General features: G+C 40.5%; 1 protein-coding gene across 3 annotated transcripts in view; it reads right to left on the bottom strand.

The window, feature by feature from the left end:
• Positions 1 to 21895, bottom strand: part of DOCK9 (dedicator of cytokinesis 9) — a 736189-nt gene that overhangs the window by 152704 nt on the left and 561590 nt on the right. For all 3 annotated transcript variants that reach the window (XM_053707819.1, XM_053707821.1, XM_053707820.1), the window contains exon 39: positions 7655 to 7770. In XM_053707819.1, the coding sequence (XP_053563794.1) occupies positions 7655 to 7770 (116 nt within the window). The remainder of the gene's footprint in view (positions 1 to 7654; positions 7771 to 21895) is intronic.

Below are 21895 nucleotides of genomic sequence, written 5' to 3'. Positions count from 1 at the left end.
AATCCTTAGTTGCCTGCAAGTAGAACTTGAGGGCACGAACTACATCCAGATTGTGTAGAAGACGTTCCTTCTTTGAAGAAGGATTTGGACACAAGGATGGAACAACAATCTCTTGATTGATATTCCTGTTAGTGACTACCTTAGGTAAGAACCCAGGTTTAGTACGCAGAACTACCTTGTCTGAGTGAAAAATCAGATAAGGAGAATCACAATGTAAGGCTGATAACTCAGAGACTCTTCGAGCCGAGGAAATAGCCATTAAAAACAGAACTTTCCAAGATAACAATTTTATATCAATGGAATGAAGGGGTTCAAAAGGAACACCCTGTAAAACGTTAAGAACTAAGTTTAAACTCCATGGCGGAGCAACAGTTTTAAACACAGGCTTGATCCTAGCTAAAGCCTGACAAAATGCCTGGACGTCTGGATTTTCTGACAGACGCCTGTGTAACAATATGGACAGAGCTGAGATCTGTCCCTTTAATGAGCTAGCCGATAAACCCTTTTCTAAACCTTCTTGTAGAAAGGACAATATCCTAGGAATCCTAACCTTACTCCAGGAGTAACCTTTGGATTCGCACCAGTATAGGTATTTACGCCATATCTTATGGTAAATCCTTCTGGTAACAGGCTTCCTAGCCTGTATCAGGGTATCAATAACCGACTCAGAAAAACCACGTTTTGATAAAATCAAGCGTTCAATTTCCAAGCAGTCAGCTTCAGAGAAGTTAGATTTTGATGTTTGAATGGACCCTGTATCAGAAGGTCCTGTCTTAGAGGTAGAGACCAAGGCGGACAGGATGACATGTCCACTAGATCTGCATACCAAGTCCTGCGTGGCCATGCAGGCGCTATTAGAATCACTGATGCTCTCTCCTGTTTGATTTTGGCAATCAATCGAGGGAGCAGCGGGAAGGGAGGAAACACATAAGCCATCCCGAAGTTCCAAGGTGCTGTCAAAGCATCTATCAGAACCGCTCCCGGATCCCTGGATCTGGACCCGTAGCAAGGAAGTTTGGCGTTCTGGCGAGACGCCATGAGATCTATCTCTGGTTTGCCCCAACGTCGAAGTATTTGGGCAAAGACCTCCGGATGAAGTTCCCACTCCCCCGGATGAAAAGTCTGGCGACTCAAGAAATCCGCCTCCCAGTTCTCCACTCCCGGGATGTGGATTGCTGACAGGTGGCAAGAGTGAGACTCTGCCCAGCGAATTATCTTTGATACTTCCATCATTGCTAGGGAGCTTCTTGTCCCTCCTTGATGGTTGATGTAAGCTACAGTCGTGATGTTGTCCGACTGAAACCTGATGAACCCCCGAGTTTTTAACTGGGGCCAAGCCAGAAGGGCATGGAGAACTGCTCTCAATTCCAGAATGTTTATTGGCAGGAGACTTTCCTCCTGATTCCATTGTCCCTGAGCCTTCAGAGAATTCCAGACAGCGCCCCAACCTAGTAGGCTGGCGTCTGTTGTTACAATTGTCCAGTCCGGCCTGCTGAATGGCATCCCCCTGGACAGATGTGGCCGAGAAAGCCACCATAGAAGAGAGTTTCTGGTCTCTTGATCCAGATTCAGAGTAGGGGACAAGTCTGAGTAATCCCCATTCCACTGACTCAGCATGCACAATTGCAGCGGTCTGAGATGTAGACGTGCAAAGGGAACTATGTCCATTGCTGCTACCATTAAGCCGATCACCTCCATGCATTGAGCTACTGACGGGAGTTGAATGGAATGAAGGACACGGCATGCATTTAGAAGCTTTGTTAATCTGTCTTCTGTCAGATAAATCTTCATTTCTACAGAATCTATAAGAGTCCCCAAGAATGGAACTCTTGTGAGAGGAAAAAGAGAACTCTTCTTTTCGTTCACTTTCCATCCATGCGACCTTAGAAACGCCAGAACTAACTCTGTATGAGACTTGGCAGTTTGAAAGCTTGAAGCTTGTATCAGAATGTCGTCTAGGTACGGAGCTACCGAAATTCCTCGCGGTCTTAGTACCGCCAGAAGGGCACCCAGAACCTTTGTGAAGATTCTTGGAGCCGTAGCCAATCCGAATGGAAGAGCTACAAACTGGTAATGCCTGTCTAAGAAGGCAAACCTTAGATACCGGTAATGATCTTTGTGAATCGGTATGTGAAGGTAAGCATCCTTTAAATCCACTGTGGTCATGTACTGACCCTTTTGGATCATGGGTAAGATTGTCCGAATAGTTTCCATTTTGAACGATGGAACTCTTAGGAATTTGTTTAGGATCTTTAAATCCAAGATTGGCCTGAAAGTTCCCTCTTTCTTGGGAACCACAAACAGGTTTGAGTAAAACCCTTGTCCTTGTTCCGACCGCGGAACCGGATGGATCACTCCCATTAATAACAGATCTTGTACACAGCGTAGAAACGCTTCTTTCTTTATCTGGTTTGTTGACAACCTTGACAGATGAAATCTCCCTCTTGGGGGAGAGAATTTGAAGTCTAGAAGGTATCCCTGAGATATGATCTCTAGCGCCCAGGGATCCTGAACATCTCTTGCCCAAGCCTGGGCGAAGAGAGAGAGTCTGCCCCCCACTAGATCCGGTCCCGGATCGGGGGCCCTCGGTTCATGCTGTCTTTGGGGCAGCAGCAGGTTTCCTGGCCTGCTTGCCCTTGTTCCAGGACTGGTTAGGTTTCCAGCCTTGTCTGTAACGAGCAACAGCTCCTTCCTGTTTTGGTGCAGTGGAAGTTGATGCTGTTCCTGCTTTGAAATTCCGAAAGGGACGAAAATTAGACTGTCTAGCCTTAGCTTTGGCTTTGTCTTGAGGCAGGGCGTGGCCCTTACCTCCTGTGATGTCAGCGATAATTTCTTTCAAACCAGGCCCAAATAAAGTTTGCCCCTTGAAAGGTATATTAAGTAATTTGGACTTAGAAGTTACATCAGCTGACCAGGATTTTAGCCACAGCGCCCTACGTGCCTGAATGGCGAATCCTGAGTTCTTAGCCGTAAGTTTGGTTAAATGTACTACGGCCTCCGAAATGAATGAATTAGCTAGTTTAAGGACTCTAAGCCTGTCCGTAATGTCGTCCAGCGTAGTTGAACTAAGGTTCTCTTCCAGAGACTCAATCCAAAATGCTGCCGCAGCCGAAATCGGCGCGATGCATGCAAGGGGTTGCAATATAAAACCTTGTTGAACAAACATTTTCTTAAGGTAACCCTCTAATTTTTTATCCATTGGATCTGAAAAAGCACAGCTATCCTCCACCGGGATAGTGGTACGCTTAGCTAAAGTAGAAACTGCTCCCTCCACCTTAGGGACCGTTTGCCATAAGTCCCGTGTGGTGGCGTCTATTGGAAACATCTTTCTAAATATAGGAGGGGGTGAGAACGGCACACCGGGTCTATCCCACTCCTTAGTAACAATTTCAGTTAGTCTCTTAGGTATAGGAAAAACGTCAGTACTCGCCGGTACCGCAAAGTATTTATCCAACCTACACAATTTCTCTGGTATTGCAACAGTGTTACAATCATTAAGAGCCGCTAAAACCTCCCCTAGTAAAACACGGAGGTTTTCCAATTTAAATTTAAAATTTGAAATATCTGAATCCAATCTGTTTGGATCAGAACCGTCACCCACAGAATGAAGCTCTCCGTCCTCATGCTCTGCAAGCTGTGACGCAGTATCAGACATGGCCCTAGTATTATCAGCGCACTCTGTTCTCACCCCAGAGTGATCACGCTTGCCTCTTAGTTCTGGTAATTTAGCCAAAACTTCAGTCATAACAGTAGCCATATCCTGTAATGTTATCTGTAATGGCCGCCCAGATGTACTAGGCGCCATATTATCACGCACCTCCCGGGCGGGAGATGCAGGTACTGACACGTGAGGCGAGTTAGTCGGCATAACTCTCCCCTCGCTGTTTGGTGAAATTTGTTCAATTTGTACAGATTGGCTTTTATTTAAAGTAGCATCAATACAGTTAGTACATAAATTTCTATTGGGCTCCACCTTGGCATTGGAACAAATAACACAGGTATCTTCCTCTGAATCAGACATGTTTAACACACTAGCAATAAACTTGCAACTTGGTTACAATCTTATTTAACAAAAACGTACTGTGCCTCAAAGAAACACTAAACGATTAAATGACAGTTGAAATAATGAACTGAAAAACAGTTATAGCATCAATCCTTAAAAACAACACAACTTTTAGCAAAGGTTTGTTCCCATTAGTAAATTAACAATAATTAAATTAGAGACATAAAAATTACAGAGCAACGTTTTTAATCACAGTCAATATATAAGTCTCACAGCTCTGCTGAGAGAATCTACCTCCCTCCAAAGAAGTTTGAAGACCCCTGAGTTCTGTTAGAGATGAACCGGATCATGCAGGAAATACAAGAGTAACTGACTGGAAATTTTTGATGCGTAGCAAAGAGCGCCAAAAACGGCCCCTCCCCCTCACACACAGCAGTGAGAGAGAAACGAAACTGTCACAATTAAAACAAGCAACTGCCAAGTGGAAAAATAATGCCCAAATATTTATTCACTCAGTACCTCAGAAAATGCAAACGATTCTACATTCCAGCAAAAACGTTTAACATGATAAATACCTATTAAAAGGTTTAATGTACTTTTTACAGAGTAATTCCGGTGAAATACCATCCCCAGAATACTGAAGTGTAGAGTATACATACATGTCATTATAACGGTATGGCAGGATTTTCTCATCAATTCCATTCAGAAAATAAAAACTGCTACATACCTCAATGCAGATTCATCTGCCCGCTGTCCCCTGATCTGAAGCTTTTACCTCCCTCAGATGGCCGAGAAACAGCAATATGATCTTAACTACTCCGGTTAAAATCATAGTAAAAACTCTGGTAGATTCTTCTTCAAACTCTGCCAGAGAGGTAATAACACGCTCCGGTGCTATTGTAAAATAACAAACTTTTGATTGAAGTTATAAAAACTAAGTATAATCACCATAGTCCTCTAACACATCCTATCTAGTCGTTGGGTGCAAGAGAATGACTGGGAGTGACGTAGAGGGGAGGAGCTATATGCAGCTCTGCTGGGTGAATCCTCTTGCATTTCCTGTTGGGGAGGAGTTATATCCCAGAAGTAATGATGACCCGTGGACTGATCACACATAACAGAAGAAAATGCCAATAAACAAGCTTCTAGTAACCAGAAGCAAAGAAAAAATGAGACTGAAATAATGTGGAGACAAAAGAGACGCCCATATTTTTTGGCGCCAAATAATACGCCCACATTGTTTGGCGCCTAAATGCTTTTTGGCGCCAAAAATGACGCCACATCCGGAACGCCGACATTTTTGGCGCAAAAGGACATCAAAAAATGACGCAACTTCCGGCGACACGTATGACGCCGGAAACAGAAAAGATTTTTTGCGCCAAAAAAGTCCGCGCCAAGAATGACGCAATAAAATGAAGCATTTTCAGCCCCCGCGAGCCTAACAGCCCACAGGGAAAAAAAGTCAAATTTTTTAAGGTAAGAAAAAATGATTGATTCAAACGCATTATCCCAAATATGAAACTGACTGTCTGAAAATAAGGAATGTTGAACATTCTGAGTCAAGGCAAATAAATGTTTGAATACATATATTTAGAACTTTATAAATAAAGTGCCCAACCATAGCTTAGAGTGTCACAGAAAATAAGATTTACTTACCCCAGGACACTCATCTACATGTTTGTAGAAAGCCAAACCAGTACTGAAACGAAAATCAGCAGAGGTAATGGTATATAAATAAGAGTATATCGTCGATCTGAAAAGGGAGGTAAGAGATGAATCTCTACGACCGATAACAGAGAACCTATGAAATAGACCCCGTAGAAGGAGATCACTGCATTCAAATAGGCAATACTCTCCTCACATCCCTCTGACATTCACTGCACGCTGAGAGGAAAACCGGGCTCCAACTTGCTGCGGAGCGCATATCAACGTAGAATCTAGCACAAACTTACTTCACCACCTCCATAGGAGGCAAAGTTTGTAAAACTGAATTGTGGGTGTGGTGAGGGGTGTATTTATAGGCATTTTGAGGTTTGGGAAACTTTGCCCCTCCTGGTAGGAATGTATATCCCATACGTCACTAGCTCATGGACTCTTGCTAATTACATGAAAGAAATTACGCAATGAAATAACGCAAATCATGTCACAGCAGGCGCAATTTTGGGCAAAAATATTCACGACAAAAATGACACACTAAAATGATGCAATTTGCGTCATCACGAGCCTAATTTGCCTGTGAAAATTTTAAAGAACAGATTCCATGTTAGCAGCTAAACGGAACGCCAGGTAAGAAAAAAATGCCTAAATCCTCCCATAAACATAATTTCCATTCTGAAACTGTGTGACTGCAAAGGGAAATATTAACATACCTGACTCAAGGCTAATATATGCAATATACATTAAGAACTTTATAATAATAAAGTGCCTTCCATAGCTGAGAGTGTCTTAAAAATGATGTATACTTACCAGAAGACACCCATCCACATAGACACCCATCCACATAAAGCAGACAGACAAACCAGTACTGAAACATATCAGCAGAGGTAATGGTAGAGGAGTATAATGTCGATCTGTAAAGAGAGGCAGCAGACCGAATTTAGAGCCCTAGAATAGATTTCCCATAGGCGAAAACATGGTATGATCAGGCAATACTCCCTTCACATCCCTCAGACAAACACTGTACTTAGAGAGGAACTGGGCTTCAATATGCTTAGAAGCGTCTTTCACAGAAGAAATCAAGCACATCATGCTTCACCACCTCCTAAGGAGGCAAAGTTTGTAAAAACGGAGGTATGAGTGAGGTGGAAGGTGTATTTATAGACATATGCTTTGCCCCCTCCTGGTAGGAATGTATATCCCATACGGCACTAGCTCATGGAATCTTGCCATCTATATGAAATATATATATATATATATCATTTATACATACATACAGACACAAATAACACAGCAGTGGACTGCACTCCCAAGACAGAGTGGGTACACATCCCATTCCATTGGCAAAACTCATCAGGCACTTACCGAAAGCAGGATTTATATCCAGTGACTCTGGTAGTTAAACTCCTAACAAGCATGGGTAAAAAATCCAGTAAGGAGAGATAACATATAAATATCAAACACAACAGCACACAGAATAGCCATGAAATGAAGAGTTAGTTAAAGCATTTGGCTTCCTACCTGGGTCCCTAAACTACAGTCACACATGCTAGCTTCAAATCAAACACTCTGAGATGCACAAAAGGGAGTCACAAACAATTGTCATTTTTTAGACACCTATAAAACATGGAGGTGGACAGCATTTTCAAACTGGAGTAGGTACAAATGCCATTTCCCGGCAAAACTCACAGCACTGGGTGCTCACTAAGCACCCATAGACATTCTAGTTTAGAAGAGACTTTGATATGGCACCTGGGCCTATCACTATTTGGAAAAACGCTGTACCTAAATCTTCAAATTACGCTTTTAATCTACCTGTGTGCATCTAAGTGAGTGATTGTTATCCTGTTGGCTGCATGTGAATGTTTGTGTGTGCATTGTGGTTAAAATTTATATGTGATCTGTCATATTAGACTAAACACCCGAGCTTGTCTAGGCAGATTCACTGGATGTAAACAGAAACATGCATAATGTTATTTAAGACAGTGTACAAACCTTAAAAGCCATTGTGAACAGTGATAAGGTGTCCAGGATTGTAAGGCATACTTCAGTAGCTATGTTTGCTTCAAGTAAGGATTGGTGAAGAATATCGGCATCGGAATGGCCATAACCTATGAAAAAAGAAACATGGTAATATTTGGTAAGTAAAACCAAATTATGCAGGAAAAATATCAATACTGGTATTATTAAATAAAACCTTAAAATCATGCTAATACATTCTTAATGGTATAAGACTTCATGCCACATTAAATCAGTATTTTGAAATACCCCCATACCCTTTTACAACCCTTCCTAACAAACAAATAGCTATGGTAGGCTACAACTGAAAATAAAGAAAAAGAATCATTCACAAAATATGAGACAGGAAACAGACACTCATTAAAGTAAACTACCATAAGTTACATACTTTTTTTATTAATATATCATTTATAATAATATAAAATCAAAACTGATGGGCTAGTATAAAAGCTACCAAAATCAAGACAGAAATAAATCATTGACTGAGAGTTTACTTTCATTCTCAAGTGTTGCTTTTGAATAAGCAAACACAATAAATGTATGGTCAAGATGGCCGCCTTGCACCACTGTTTAGAAGAGGCTGTATTTTATCTAGCTCTGAAAAATTAAAAGGTGGTTACTGAGCTGTTAAATCATATGGATGAAGGGGAAAAAAACAATTTGCCTAATAAAGAGCTCTGGACCTAAGTAAAACCAGTTGTATATTTTTTGTTTTATTTAGAGGGAAAAAGAGGACTTTTTTCTAAATCAAAAGAAGAATGTGGCTAAAGATTTAATAGTAAATTCTATTTTAGAAGCAGTATTTAAAGCAAACTTGGTCTATAGAAATTGATTTAAAAGATTACATTCCAGCCAGATTAATGCCAGATGCCCTAAATGTGGCCAGACATTAATAAATGTGCCTATATAATGGGGACCAAACACTTGTAAAAGCCTATTTAGACTTTGCCCTTAACTAGTCTATCCATAAGATCCCTAAAGGTACTTTCTTCCAAAGCAACATGTTAAACAAAATCATTTTTTATCTAAAAGTTTTTTTTAATTTCAGGAGAAATCTATCAAAAGATAATTTATATTTATGAAACATTATAATTTAAATGTTATTCATTTTGAAATATAGATTAGTTTTTAATTATATAGCAAGATGCTGTATATTCATGGCTGTAATGTTTCATTTATTTTTTTGGTAAATGAATCCCATATTATTCCATGCACAATATCATGTTCTCCAAGAGGTTGCTAAAATATTATTTTGGGCAATTTTTCTATCTTGAAGATATTATCACATATTATTGGTTTTATAGTTCTCAAGACTGTGAAGTTTTGTCTGCAGAACAAGTGTGAGGAGGGAGGAGCAAGCAATTACAAATTAAATATGTTTTTGTTTTAGTCATTGAAATAGTTTTTTATTAAGGTAATAGTTGTTTTATCTAGTTAAATAAAACTATTTAAATTGTTTTATTAAAGTGTCAGTAAACTTTAAAAATAATGTTATATAATTCTGCACATCAACAGTATAATTGTATAAATATATATATTTATATTATTATAATTTTTTTGACCATTTCATCACATTTCCAAGAAAGCCCAAGGAAAAAAAAAAATGAAACACAGTAGAGGAGTACATCTCTAAACATTGAGTATAGACTCAACATTCAAAATATATAAGGAATGTAACAAAGCATACAAAAAAAGCAATCAAATCAGTCAAATTTGAAAATGAAAGATTGTTTGAAAAGGATTCTAAATCAAACCCTAAACGGTTTTATAAGTACACAAATGGCAAAAAAAACCTAAGAAGGAAAATATAGGTACATTAATATGTGTGAAGGGTAGAATTGTTAACAGTGACAGGGAGAAGGCTGAGGTACTAAACAAGTACTTTTCTTCAGTAAATACAAGAAATTGTGAGTTCAAATCAGCATTGTTCTATGAGAAATAGATCATGTCAAACTAATCTAATTAGATTCTATGAGGAGGTAAGTAAAAGTATAGATAAAGTGGAATCGGTTTATGTGATATACTTGGATTTTGAAAAGGCATTTGATACAGTACCACATGAGAAATTAAAGTACAAAATTAAGGGCTAGAATAGCTGAAATCTTAGCTCATGAATAATTAATTGGATAAAAAACAGGGAGCAACGAATATTTGTAAACAGATTATACTCAGATAGAAAGAACGAAGGTCAGTGGAGTCCCTCAGGGATCAGTACTGGGCCCTGTTCTTTTTAATATTTTTATTAATAACTTGGAGCAAGGATTAAATAGCAACATCTCTATTTTTGCAGAAGATACAAAGTTGTATAAGGTCATTAGTGCAGGATAAAATTGCTTTACAACAGGATTTTGAAGAATGGGCAATTAAATGGAAAATGAGATTTAATACTGGAAAATGCAAAGTTCTACATTTTGGAAGTAAAAATAAGAAAGGAACCTATTATTTAAATGGGACTAGACATAGCAAAACAGAGGAGGAAAGGGATTTGGGAATACATATAGATAACAAGTTAAAGATGGGCGCACATTGCAGGGCAGCGGCTGCTAATGCTAATAAGATACTAGTATGTATTAAAAGAAGCACTGATGCAAGGGAGGAAAGCATAATTCTGTCACTATATAAATCTCTGGTAAGACCTCACCTTGAGTATGGAGTGCAGTTCTGGGGACCAATCTCTAAAAAAGATATTGCAGACTTAGAAAAAGTTCAGAGAAGGGCCACAAAACTCATAAGGGGAATGGAGAATTAAAGCTATGAGGAGAGGTAAGCCAAACTGGGTCAGTTTTCTCTATAAAAAAGGTGTTTTAGAGGTGACATGATTACTATATAGTCAAGGCTCATATATAGAGATGGCGGAAGCTCTGTTTATTCCAAGAAAATTGTGACAAGAGGTCACAATTTAATGCTGGAGGAAAGGAGTTTTCATCTCCAGCAATGTAGATGTTTTTTCACTGTAAGAGCAATTAAATTATGGAACTTATTACCAAAGGAGGTAGTAAATGCCAATACCTTAGATACATTAAAAAATGGGTTAGATACATTTCTGGCTAGAAACAGAATTCAGGGATATGACTGCTGGTGATAAATGGGTCACATTTTTAATGGGATTAATTAAAGATCAACTGAAGCTTTTATTGTATAGAAATTAAGCTTTGTAAAGGTTAAACTCGATGGACTTCTGTCTATGTTCAACCTCATCTACCATGTTACTAAACTAGGGTTATTCCTAAAAAAATAGATTTTCAAAACATTTTCATAGTTTTAAACACAAAACATCCTTCTTAAGATTGCTGGTGAAATAATATGAATGATAATCTGGGCTAGGTAGAACATCAGATACCTTCATAGCATCGTCATAGTAGACAGTAGAAAATATAGGAATGTCTTAAGCACGGACCAGATAAGAAACAAGTAGTGCATATAATTCTGGGACCGTGACCGTGACACAGGACAATGTTTTCATCCCACTCCAACTCTCGTGTCAGGGCTGTCTCCAACTAATGTTTCAGTGACATTCCAAGTAAGCACAACACTCCCCATAATAGTGGTAGGGTCTATCCAGATTACAGTGTCTGAAAATGTAACCAGATCAGTGAATCCAACCAATAGTGCCTCTACCTTTAATCTCATACTTTGAGGAATTGCCAGAGTTCCGTTCTGATGTGGCAAATCGGACATATAGCTTCTCAATAAGGCTCCAATGCTTCCTAGAGGTGGCCTTCACATAAGAGCCTAGCCCACCACCTTGTTCAATGAAGGCCTTTTCAGGTCAGTCGTCAGGCTTAATGCTCTGCTGTTCCATCGCCTCATTTACAGATCTCTCCTGCCAAACACGGGAACCACCGTCAACTCTCTCCAGAGGGCCAGCCGTGTCTCCCTGATCGGGTATCAAGGTAGGTAGGGACATTCACAAACAGCTGACAGTAGATAGGCAGGTTTTCCTACATTAGGAATCCGGATCGGGACAGATTGTATATCACATCTTTGGATGATAGGCTCAGCAACAATAACCACTACAGGTTTAGGGACTGGCGTCTGCAAATGTGTGCGTTCCATGAGGCACAGAAGGCGGTCGAATCTGCTAGACATCCGCAGCTCAAAATCGATCATGATGTTTTGTATGATCGTATATTCTACCTTCATTTTCAGTAAAGTATTTAGAGAGAAGGAGAGTTAGAAGATATCTCCACAACCCCGGTTCCCCAGGAGGGTGCTGAGTAATTTCCTCAGTGGAGACTGCCAACAAAAAAACTTTAGCGATCTGGCCTGGGAGACCCTGGTGTAGCCCAATATAGATATTGCCGTTGCCAAGCAAACTATCTGTCAGTTAGAGTAAAATTCTGTTATTTTGATTACATGGTGGTATGTAACTCAATCAGCCAGAGCCTTTTGGGGCCATCCTTGGCCCTAGCCTGGACACGCCCCCCCCATGAAAATAATTTTAAAAAGTAAAATGAAAAAAATATAGGGTAACAGCTTTATAGGAGCCTATCACTATACAAAGTGTGTTTGCCCACTTTTGTCTAATAGAAAAGTATGATAACTGGCAAAGTTAATAAGAAAAGAAAATACTGATATGTTTTTCTATGGTTTACAGTGACAATATTGTATGTTTCCAAAAGTGTGTCCTATTATACAATTGCCTGTTTCCCATTTCCCTTTAATAGATATTTTTTTTTCTTATCATGAATAGGATCCTATAAAAATGTATAATGTAAAATTATTTATATAACAAAATAACTCTCACAGAAAGCAACCAACAATTTTCATTTACATTATAAATAATTTTGGCAACTTTTGATATGTCAAATACATACTTAAAGGGACACTGAACCCAATGTTTTTCTTTTGTGATTCAGAAAGAGCATGACATTTTAAGCAACTTTCTAATTTACTCCTATTATCAATTTTTCTTCATTCTCTTGGTATCTTTATTTGAAAAGCAAGAATGTAAGTTTAGATGCCGGCCCATTTTTGGTTAACAACCTGGGTTGTTCTTGCCGATTGGTGGATAAATTCACCCACCAATAAACAAGTGCTGTCCAGAGTTCTAAACCAAAAATTGGCTGTCACCTTAGCTTAGATTCCTTCTTTTTCAAATAAAGATAGCAAGAGAATGAAGAAAAATTGATAGTAGGAGTAAATTAGCTTAAAGCGACATAAACCTCAAATATTTGTCTTTCCACTTTACGTCTATTATCAGATTTACTTAATTCTCCTTGTATCCTTTGTTGTACAGGCACCTAACTCAATGCACTGGGTTAGCCAATGACAACAGACATATAAAGTGCAGCTAGTTCCCAGCAGTGCACTGCTGCTCCTGACCCCTACCTAGCAATGTGAAGGAAGCAAATTTGATAAAAGAAATAAATTGCAAAGTTGTTTACAATTGCATGCTTTAGTTGAAAATGTCTGGATTTTATGTCCCATTAGTCCTTACTAATACATTTAAACAGATTGTCATGTCACTTTAAATGGTTCAGAAATATCATTTGCAGTATAATGAAAATATTTCTAGTATTTATTTGACTATGGCACATTGCATATAATTAATTAAGCAACCATAACCAGATTAACTATTCACCTGCTTAGTTAACAATTTTACACTTGCCAACCAATCACAACACTGTACATGTGTATGTAGTATGAGCATGCATTATTGTTCACACGTTCAGCAGAAGACAGAAAAAGGGAATCCCTTACTTCTTTCTCTTCAATTGTGGTGGTTTAAAATCATCCTGCTAAATTAACAGGTTTTTTTTAAGCTGGGGTTTCAAAACAGAACCAAATGAATTTCTAATCTCAATTCTAACATAAATACGTATGTACTTATACACATTCATATGTTTATATTTATATGATACTTTGCTATTATTGCAGGTTCCGAGTCCATAGGTATTAAAAGGCAGCCTGTATATGTGTACATATTGCAGATACAACATTGATGTCTAAACAATATAGTATCCTCCCTGCTATTGCAAATAGTGATTGTATCTGCCGTGATTGCTTATATACAGAACCTTAGCTAGATTAAAGTAATACATATTCTGCTGTTTTTATATAATAAAATATCCAATTATTAAATTTAAATGGCTGAGATAGAGCATGGCATTTTGAAAATGTTTCAATTTACTTCTGTTGTGAAATTTACTTTTATCTGTGTGTCCTTTGTTGAAAAGCATACTTAGGTAAGTTCAGGAACATTACTGCAATAATGTATAACATGGTTACAACCACTGTTGCAAACATTGCTGTAATATAGTTCGAGACACCTGTATGCTCTAGAGCACTGGTTTTAAAACCTGTCCTCATGTCTCCCTAACAGGCCAGATTTTATCTGAACTAGAGCACAGCTGATAAGTAAACACGGTTATTTTACCTGCTCTCACCAAAGGTAATCCTGAAAACCTGGCCTTTTAGGGAGGCCTGGGGATAGGAGTGAAAACCAGAGCTCTAGAGCCTACCTAGATATGGTTCTTCAATAAAGGATACTAAAAGATCAAGTCAATTTGATAATAGAATTAAACTGTAAAAACATAAATTATGCTTACCTGATAATTTAATTTCCATCGTGGGGAGGAGAGTCCACAGCCTCATTAATTACTGTTGGGAATTAAGAACCTGGCTACCAGGAGGAGGCAAAGACACCCCAGCCAAAGGCTTAAATGCCTCCCCCCTTCCCTCATCCCCCAGTCATTCTGCCGAGGGAACAAGGAACAGTAGGAGAAATATCAGGCTATAAATGGTGTCAGAAGATGAATTTAATTTAGGTCTGCCCATTGGAGATATGGGCAGGAGCCGTGGACTCTCCTCCCCACGATGGAAATGAAATGATCAGGTAAGCATAATTTATCTTTTCCATCTAAAGGGGAGGAGAGTCCACGGCTTCATTAATTACTGTTGAGAACATATACCAAAGCTCTAGAGGACACTGAATGAAACCGGGAGGGTAAAAGGCGGACCATAATCTGAGGGCACTACAGCCTGTAAAACCTCTCTCCCAAAAACAGCTTCAGCAGAAGCAAAAACGTCAAATTTGTAAAAGTGTGTAAGGAGGACCAGGTAGCCACCTTACAAATTTGCTCCGTAGAGGCCTCATTCTTGAAGGCCCAAGATGAAACCACAGCTCTAGTTGAATGAGCCGTGATCCTCTGAGGAGGCTTATGTCCCACTGACTCTTAGGCCAAGCGAATCAAGCTCCTCAACCAAAAGGACAAAGAAGTAGAAGACGCTTTCTGCCCCTTACGCTTCCCAGAATACACTACAAAAAGAGATGTAGACTATCTGAAATCCTTTGTAGCCTGAATACAGAACTTTAAGACACGAACCACATCCAGGTTATGACGTAAATTTCTCTTTAGAAGAAGAAGGGTTAGGACACAAAGAAGGAACAACTATTTCCTGATTGATGTTAGGGTTCGACACCACCTTGGGAAGAAACCTCAAACCAGTGCGAAGCACAGCCTTTTCCACATAAAAGGATGCTCACATTGCAAGGCAGCCAGTTCAGATACTCTGCGTGCCGGATGCAATGGCCAACAGGAAGAGAACCTTCCAGTACAGAATCTTAATGTCAATGGAATGCATAGGCTCAAACGGAACCTTCTGCAATACCTTAAGGACCAAGTTTAAGCTCCATGGGGGAGCAGACTGTCTAAAGACAGGCCTGATTCTAGACAGAGTCTGAACAAAAAATTGGATGTCAAGGAGCTCAGCGAGTCTCATATGCAACAAAACTGATAATGCTGAAATCTGTCCCTTTAAGGAACTGGCGGCAAGACCCTTCTCCAAACCCTCTTGGAGAAAGGACAAAATCCTGGATACCTTCACCTTGTGCCAAGAATATCCATTCTTCTCACACCAGGACAAGTAAGTCCTCCACACCTTATGGTAGATGCGACGAGTGACTGGCTTCCTTGCCTTAATTAGAGTATCAATCACACTTTCAGAAAAGCCTCTCTTGGCCAAGACTAGGTGTTCAATCTCCACGCAGTCAGCGTCAGAGAATCGAGATTTTGATTTTGAAAGGGACCCTGTTCCAGCAGATCCCTGCGACAGGGTAACCTCTGCGATGGAAAGGATGACATCCCCACCAGATCCACAAACCACGTCCTCCGCGGCCACGATGGAGCAATCAGAATGGCCAAAGCCCGCTCCTGTTTGATGCGTGCCACTACACAAGGTAGAAGTGGTAAGTGTGGAAAAATGGAAAAAAAAGCTAGGCTGAACCCCCAAGGCACCGCCAAGGCATCTATCAGCTCTGCCTGGGGATCCCTGGACCTCTATCCATATCGGGGTAGCTTGCAATTGAGTATGGACACAATGAGATCCATCTCTGGCGTTCCCCATCTGAGACGAATCTCCGCAAACACTTTGAGGTGAATAGACCATTCCCCCGGATGGAAGGATTGCCTGCTGAGAAAGTCTGCTTCCCAGTTGTCCACACCTGGAATGTGAATCGCTGAGAGCGAGCAGCTGTTGGACTCCGCCCACTCCAAGATCCGAGACACCTCCCTCATGGCTAGGGGGCTCCTCGTACCCCCCTGATGGTTGATGTAAGCCACTGAGGTAATGTTGTAAGTCTGGAATCTGATGAAGCTGAATGACCCCAGAGGAGGCCATGCCTTCAGAGCATTGTAGATAGCTCGGAGTAGCAGAATATTTATCAGATGGAGAGACTCTTCCCGGGTCCATTTTCATTGTGTCATCCTGGCACCCCACACAGCCAGACTTGCATCCGTGGTCACAATCTCCAAGGACGGTCTCAAGAACGATGTCCAAATGGACAGTTGCTCCGGACAGATCCACCAAGAGAGGGAGATTCGAGTCTGAGCATCCATGGATATCTGCTGCGATAGATCTGAATGATTGCCGTTCCTCGAATGATCCTCTGCTAGACTGAGCAACGGCGACTGGACTAGGATGTTGTCCAGATAGGGCGCCACAGCAATGCCTCTGGATCTGGCCACTGCACGTAGCACCCCCAGAACAATCGTGAAGACTCTCAAGGCCGCCGCCAGACCAAGGGGAAGGGCCACAAACTGGAAGTGTTGGTCAAGAAACGCAAATCTTAGGAACTTGAAGTGATCCCTGTGAATTGGCAAATGAACTGTCCCTCTTGAACTAGGGGCAGAATAGATCAGATTTTGAACTATGGAACACTCAGAAACTTGTTTAAACACTTCAGGTCCAGAATCGGGCGTAACGTGCCCTCCTTCTTTGGAACCACAAAAAAATTTGAATAGTACCCTAGACCCCTTTCTGCTTGGGGTACTGGTACGATAACACAGAGAGAGGAGAGATCCCTCACATACTCTAGAAAGGCCTCTCTTTTCTGGTCTTGAAGACAGGTTTGACAGGAGGAATCTGCCTTTGGGCGGATGGGATCTGAACCCTATTCTGTAACCCTGGGCAACAACTTCCAGAACCCAAGGGTCCTGAACGTCCTGCAACAAGGCTTCTAAGAGAGATAATCTGCCCCCTACATGGTCCGGAGACCGGTCGGGACCGCCCCTTCATGACGATTATGTTTTAGCGGGCTACTTGCTCTGCTTAGACTTGTTCCAAGAATGAGCCAGCTCCCAAATACCCTTGGACTGGTCCGCTTACGCAGCGGGCTGCTGGCGCTGGGCCTTGTCCACACGAAAGGAATGAAAAGTAGATCCTTTAGGCTTGGTCCTCTTATCATGCAGTAGGAAAGCTCCCTTGCCTCCCGTAACCGTGGATATGATCAAATCCAACCCTGGACCGAACAGAATCTTTCCTCGAAAAGGCAGGGACAACAGTCTGGACTTAGAGGTCATGTCCGCAGACCAAGACTTTAGTCATAGAGCCCTGCAAACTAAAACAGAAAAACCTGAAACCTTAGCGTTCAGGCGAATAATTTGCATATTGGTATCACAGATGAAAGAATTGGTGACCTTCAGCGACTTAATCTTTTCCTGTATCTCATCGATGGAAGCCTACTCCTCGACAATTTCACACAGGGATTCACACCAATATGTTGCAGCTCCGGAAACCGCGGCTATGGCCGCTGCCGACTAAAAAACAAACCCTGTGTGTTGAAACATCTTCCTTAACATGTTTTCCAACTTTTTATCCATGGGCTCTTTAAACGAACTATCCTTGAGGGGAATAGTTGTCCGCTTCGCGAGCGTGGAGATAGCACCATCCACCTTAGGGACAGTGCCCCACAGCTCAAGCTGAGAGTCCGGAACGGGGAACAGTTTCTTAAAGGAAGAAGAAGGGGAAAAGGAAGAGCCTAATCGCTCTCATTCATTCTTAATAATATTAGCTGGAACCTCTAGAGTAGCCAAATTCTCTATCCTAAACCCTAAGTCAGGCTCCTCCACAGCCAGAGGTTTAGATGACACAGATTCTGACCAGAAGGGGCCTCCTCCAAAGAGTCAGAGAGGGCCTCATCATCGTATAATGCCTCTGATATTTCCATAGGCGTAGACAACCCCTGGGCCGGGCCGCCATGATATGTCCTACGATTGCGCTTAGCAGAACGTGGTAAGGCATGGATCACTTTCGATACCGCCATTTGTAGTTGATCCGCAAAATCTGACAGCCAAGGAATCTCTCCCGCAGGAGTAATTGTTGGACCCTGGGGCGCTGCATGTGCAATTGGAGATGAATGCAGGGAACGCACCTCACGGGACGGGAACCCTCAGGAGGTGGACAGCTCAGTAGTACTAGACATCCTCTTACTTTTAGATGTCGTAACTTTATCAAGGCATGTGGAACATAGTTGAGCAGGCTGTTCTACCAGAACCTCCTCACAATAAACACAGGAATGAGAACTTGTCAAAGAGAGAGAACCCTCTAGCACGTCAGAGTACTCCATAGCTTGCGCTTTTATTACGGACAAAATTAACTTAATAAATAGGCACCTTTATCACCTCCTATGACCCGGACTACAGAAACGATTTCATCTCCTGTGCCGCTGATCAACAGAGGAAGAGATATAGCCACACTCAGTCACATGGAATGCCTAGCAGGACTGCACCTGCCCTAAGGAGAAAACGGCGCCAAAAAAGGGCCGTGCAATACTTCCGTAAGTAACCTGAAAGTTCCACACATTGACAGAGCCTCATCATGCACATAACGCAGCAATGACACAAACAATATCATGTATAAACTCCCCCTGTTCAATAATCCCCTTTCCAGGAATATTAACCCTTGATTCTATAAAGATAAAAGGCGTCACACTGTGACCCTGTCTTCCGTGTTATTATTACGTAATAAAAAATAAAACAATCTTACCAGAATCTACGCCGTGGAACAAGAACATGGCCCTTCAAGTGTGACAAGTTAGTAGCCTCACTCCTGACATGGACGTGAGTGTAAAAAGCAGGCAGCGAAATTAGTCAACGCTAATTGCTTGTAGAGCAGTTAATCTGAGTAGGGATGGTTGAGCAGAAAGACTCTCCCTGCATCTCCGGACTCTAACTTTCGCCCAGGCTCTCACTGAGAGGCTGACAGGACTACTTAAAACTCCAGTCCCAATGCGAAGAGTACTACCCTTCATAAGAGACTACTCTGAATCTTCAGCACTTCTCTATCATCCTCCTGTGACGAAAGGAAAAAAATGACTGGGGGATGAGGGATGTGGGGGAGGTATTTAAGCCTTTGGATGGGGTGTCTTTGCCTCCTCCTGGTGGCCAGGTTCTTAATTCCCAACAGTAATTAATGAAGCCTTGGACTCGCCTCCCCTTTAGATGGAAATGTATTTTTTTTATAATTGCATGCTCTGTCTGAACAGTGATAGTTTAATTTTGACATCCATGTTCCGTTAATAAAACTTAATACTGCATGCATTAATCACCAACTAACTGCACTGGTGAAAAATTAGTCTGAGATTTGTGTCTTTATGATAAGCAAGGACAAGAGTTTGTGGGCATTGTAATACAGGGGAAATGAATAATTTAAAGAAGGGAAAGTGCAGCTGAAAATAACAAGATGTTATTGCCAGCGGGTGGAAAGAGAAGAATAGACATTAGTAACTCTCTAAAGTAACAAGATCCACAATATATATTCAAGTTCTGTAGTGAGCACCTGCCAGAGGTCGCAGAAGGAAGTTCTATTCTGACATACTTTCTAAAAAGTGTAATTTTTGCGGCTACAAAATAGAACAAGAAATAAATTATTTTAAGCAATACAAGTTTATAACATAATGTGGTTTATGATGGCTATTAATCTAGAGGAAATCACAGTCTGAGAGACAAAAAGAGTGAGAAAGTGTGGTATACAGATTTCATCAATGTGCGAAATCTAATGGAGAGTATGATGCAGCACAAGCCAAGACAACCGTTGATTGAGGATTTTTGATTTATAAATGATATTTATGTAATAGTCATCTACGGCCATAACTAAGAAATATTTATTTAAAGAACCAGTAAATACAGTAGATTTGCATTATCAACAAATGCATGATAAAAAGACAATGCAATAGCACTAAGTCTGAACTTTAAACTGTATCATGTGACAGCCATCAGCCAATCACAATTGCATATATGCATATTCTGTGAATTCTTGCACATGCTCAGTAGGAGCTGGTGACTCAAAAAGTGTAAATATAAAAAGAATGTGCACATTTTGTTAATGGAAGTAAATTGGAAAGTTGTTTAAAATTGCATGCTCTATCTGAGTCATGAAAGTTTAATTTTGATTTGAGTGTCCCTTTAAAGCGTTAGCAGTCTGGGTGTAGACAAATACTTTCTTAGTTAAGGATAACAAAGGGAGAGCTCAGTCACAGTGATGTACCATATTGAACGTTGTAAAAATAAATATATATGGATGGTGAATAGTAAGGACAGGGTTAGCGCAGTCAAGGTATGGCCAGGAGTTTGAATCATATAAATGCATATGTTGCCAAAATACAAGCTGGAGTAAAAGGTAGCATTATCATTATCAGTAGTGAAACTGAAACATAGGGGAAAAAAAAGTGAGATCAGATTTGGAGACAATTTATTTCACCAATGTATCTGGAATGAGATACTGCACCTGAAGCTAGTGATATAAGCTAGTAGGGATAACTAGCGCAGAGAGGTGTACAAGGTTGTGTTAACGGAGAACTGCCCTAAACCAAGGGTTATCGCTTTCTCAGCCTCAGATAGAAATGTAGGGTAACAAAAAGGTGACAATAAGTTTGGATCACAGAAGAGAAAGGGATAATAACAGCTGAAATGACCAAATAAGAAAAAGTCGAACCTCAACCCCAGATCCTGTTTCTAGATTTCTTATAACAGCAGGTTTATCAATTAAAGGGACAGTGGACTTAGTTTTTTTTCTCCTTAATGTGTTTCCAATGACTTTTTATACCAGCAGCAGAGTATAAAATGAATGAGAAATTGCTTTTTTATCTTTATTTTGTATATGAAATAGCGTTTTTTGTTATTTGAAACCACAACCTATTAAAATGGGTTGAGCTTGCATGGATATCAGATCTACTTATTTTATCACTTTATGTACATGCAGATGCTTCCTTATCTTATATTTGTCTGTATACAAAAGATATGTTTACACAGCTTTTCTTTAGTCTATCCTTAAATATAGAAACTTTCAGTATACCTGATAAATTTATTTATTTTCAGGCATAGAGTCCACGATTCATTCCAATTACTAGTGGGATATTCACTCCTGGCCAGCAGGAGGCGGCAAAGAGCACCCCAGCAAAGCTGTTAAGTATCACTTCCCTTACCTATAACCCCCAGTCATTCGGCCGAAGGGAATGGAAAAAGAAGTAACACAAGGATATAGAGTTCCCTGAAGACAGTACAGAAAAAACTGTTGTTTAAATTATAAACAAAGGTGGGTCGTGGACTCACAATGCCCGGAATGAAATAAATTTATCAGGTAAGCATAAATTTGGTTTTCTTTCCTTTGGCATAGAGAGTACACAATTCATTCCAATTACTAGTGGGAACCAATCCCAAGCCGGAGGACACAGAATGAAATGGAGGTAGAAACAAGACAGTTGGACCTATACCAAAGGCACCACTGTTTGAAGAACCTTTCTCCCATAAGAAGTCTCAGCAAAAATATAAAATGTGGAAAATTTGGAAAAAGTATGAATAGAGGACCAAGCGGCCGCCTTTCAAATCTGTTCCACAGAGGCTTCATTCTTGAAAGCCCATGAATATGAGACTGCTCTAGTTGAATGAGCCATAATTCTCTCAGGAGGCTGCTGTCCAGCCGTCTCATAAGCTAAAC

The sequence above is a fragment of the Bombina bombina genome, chromosome 3 (genome assembly GCF_027579735.1).
Source record: "Bombina bombina isolate aBomBom1 chromosome 3, aBomBom1.pri, whole genome shotgun sequence".
Taxonomy (NCBI): domain Eukaryota; kingdom Metazoa; phylum Chordata; class Amphibia; order Anura; family Bombinatoridae; genus Bombina; species Bombina bombina.
Note: the sequence above shows the minus strand (reverse complement) of the source record. Positions and strands in the feature narration are given on the sequence as shown.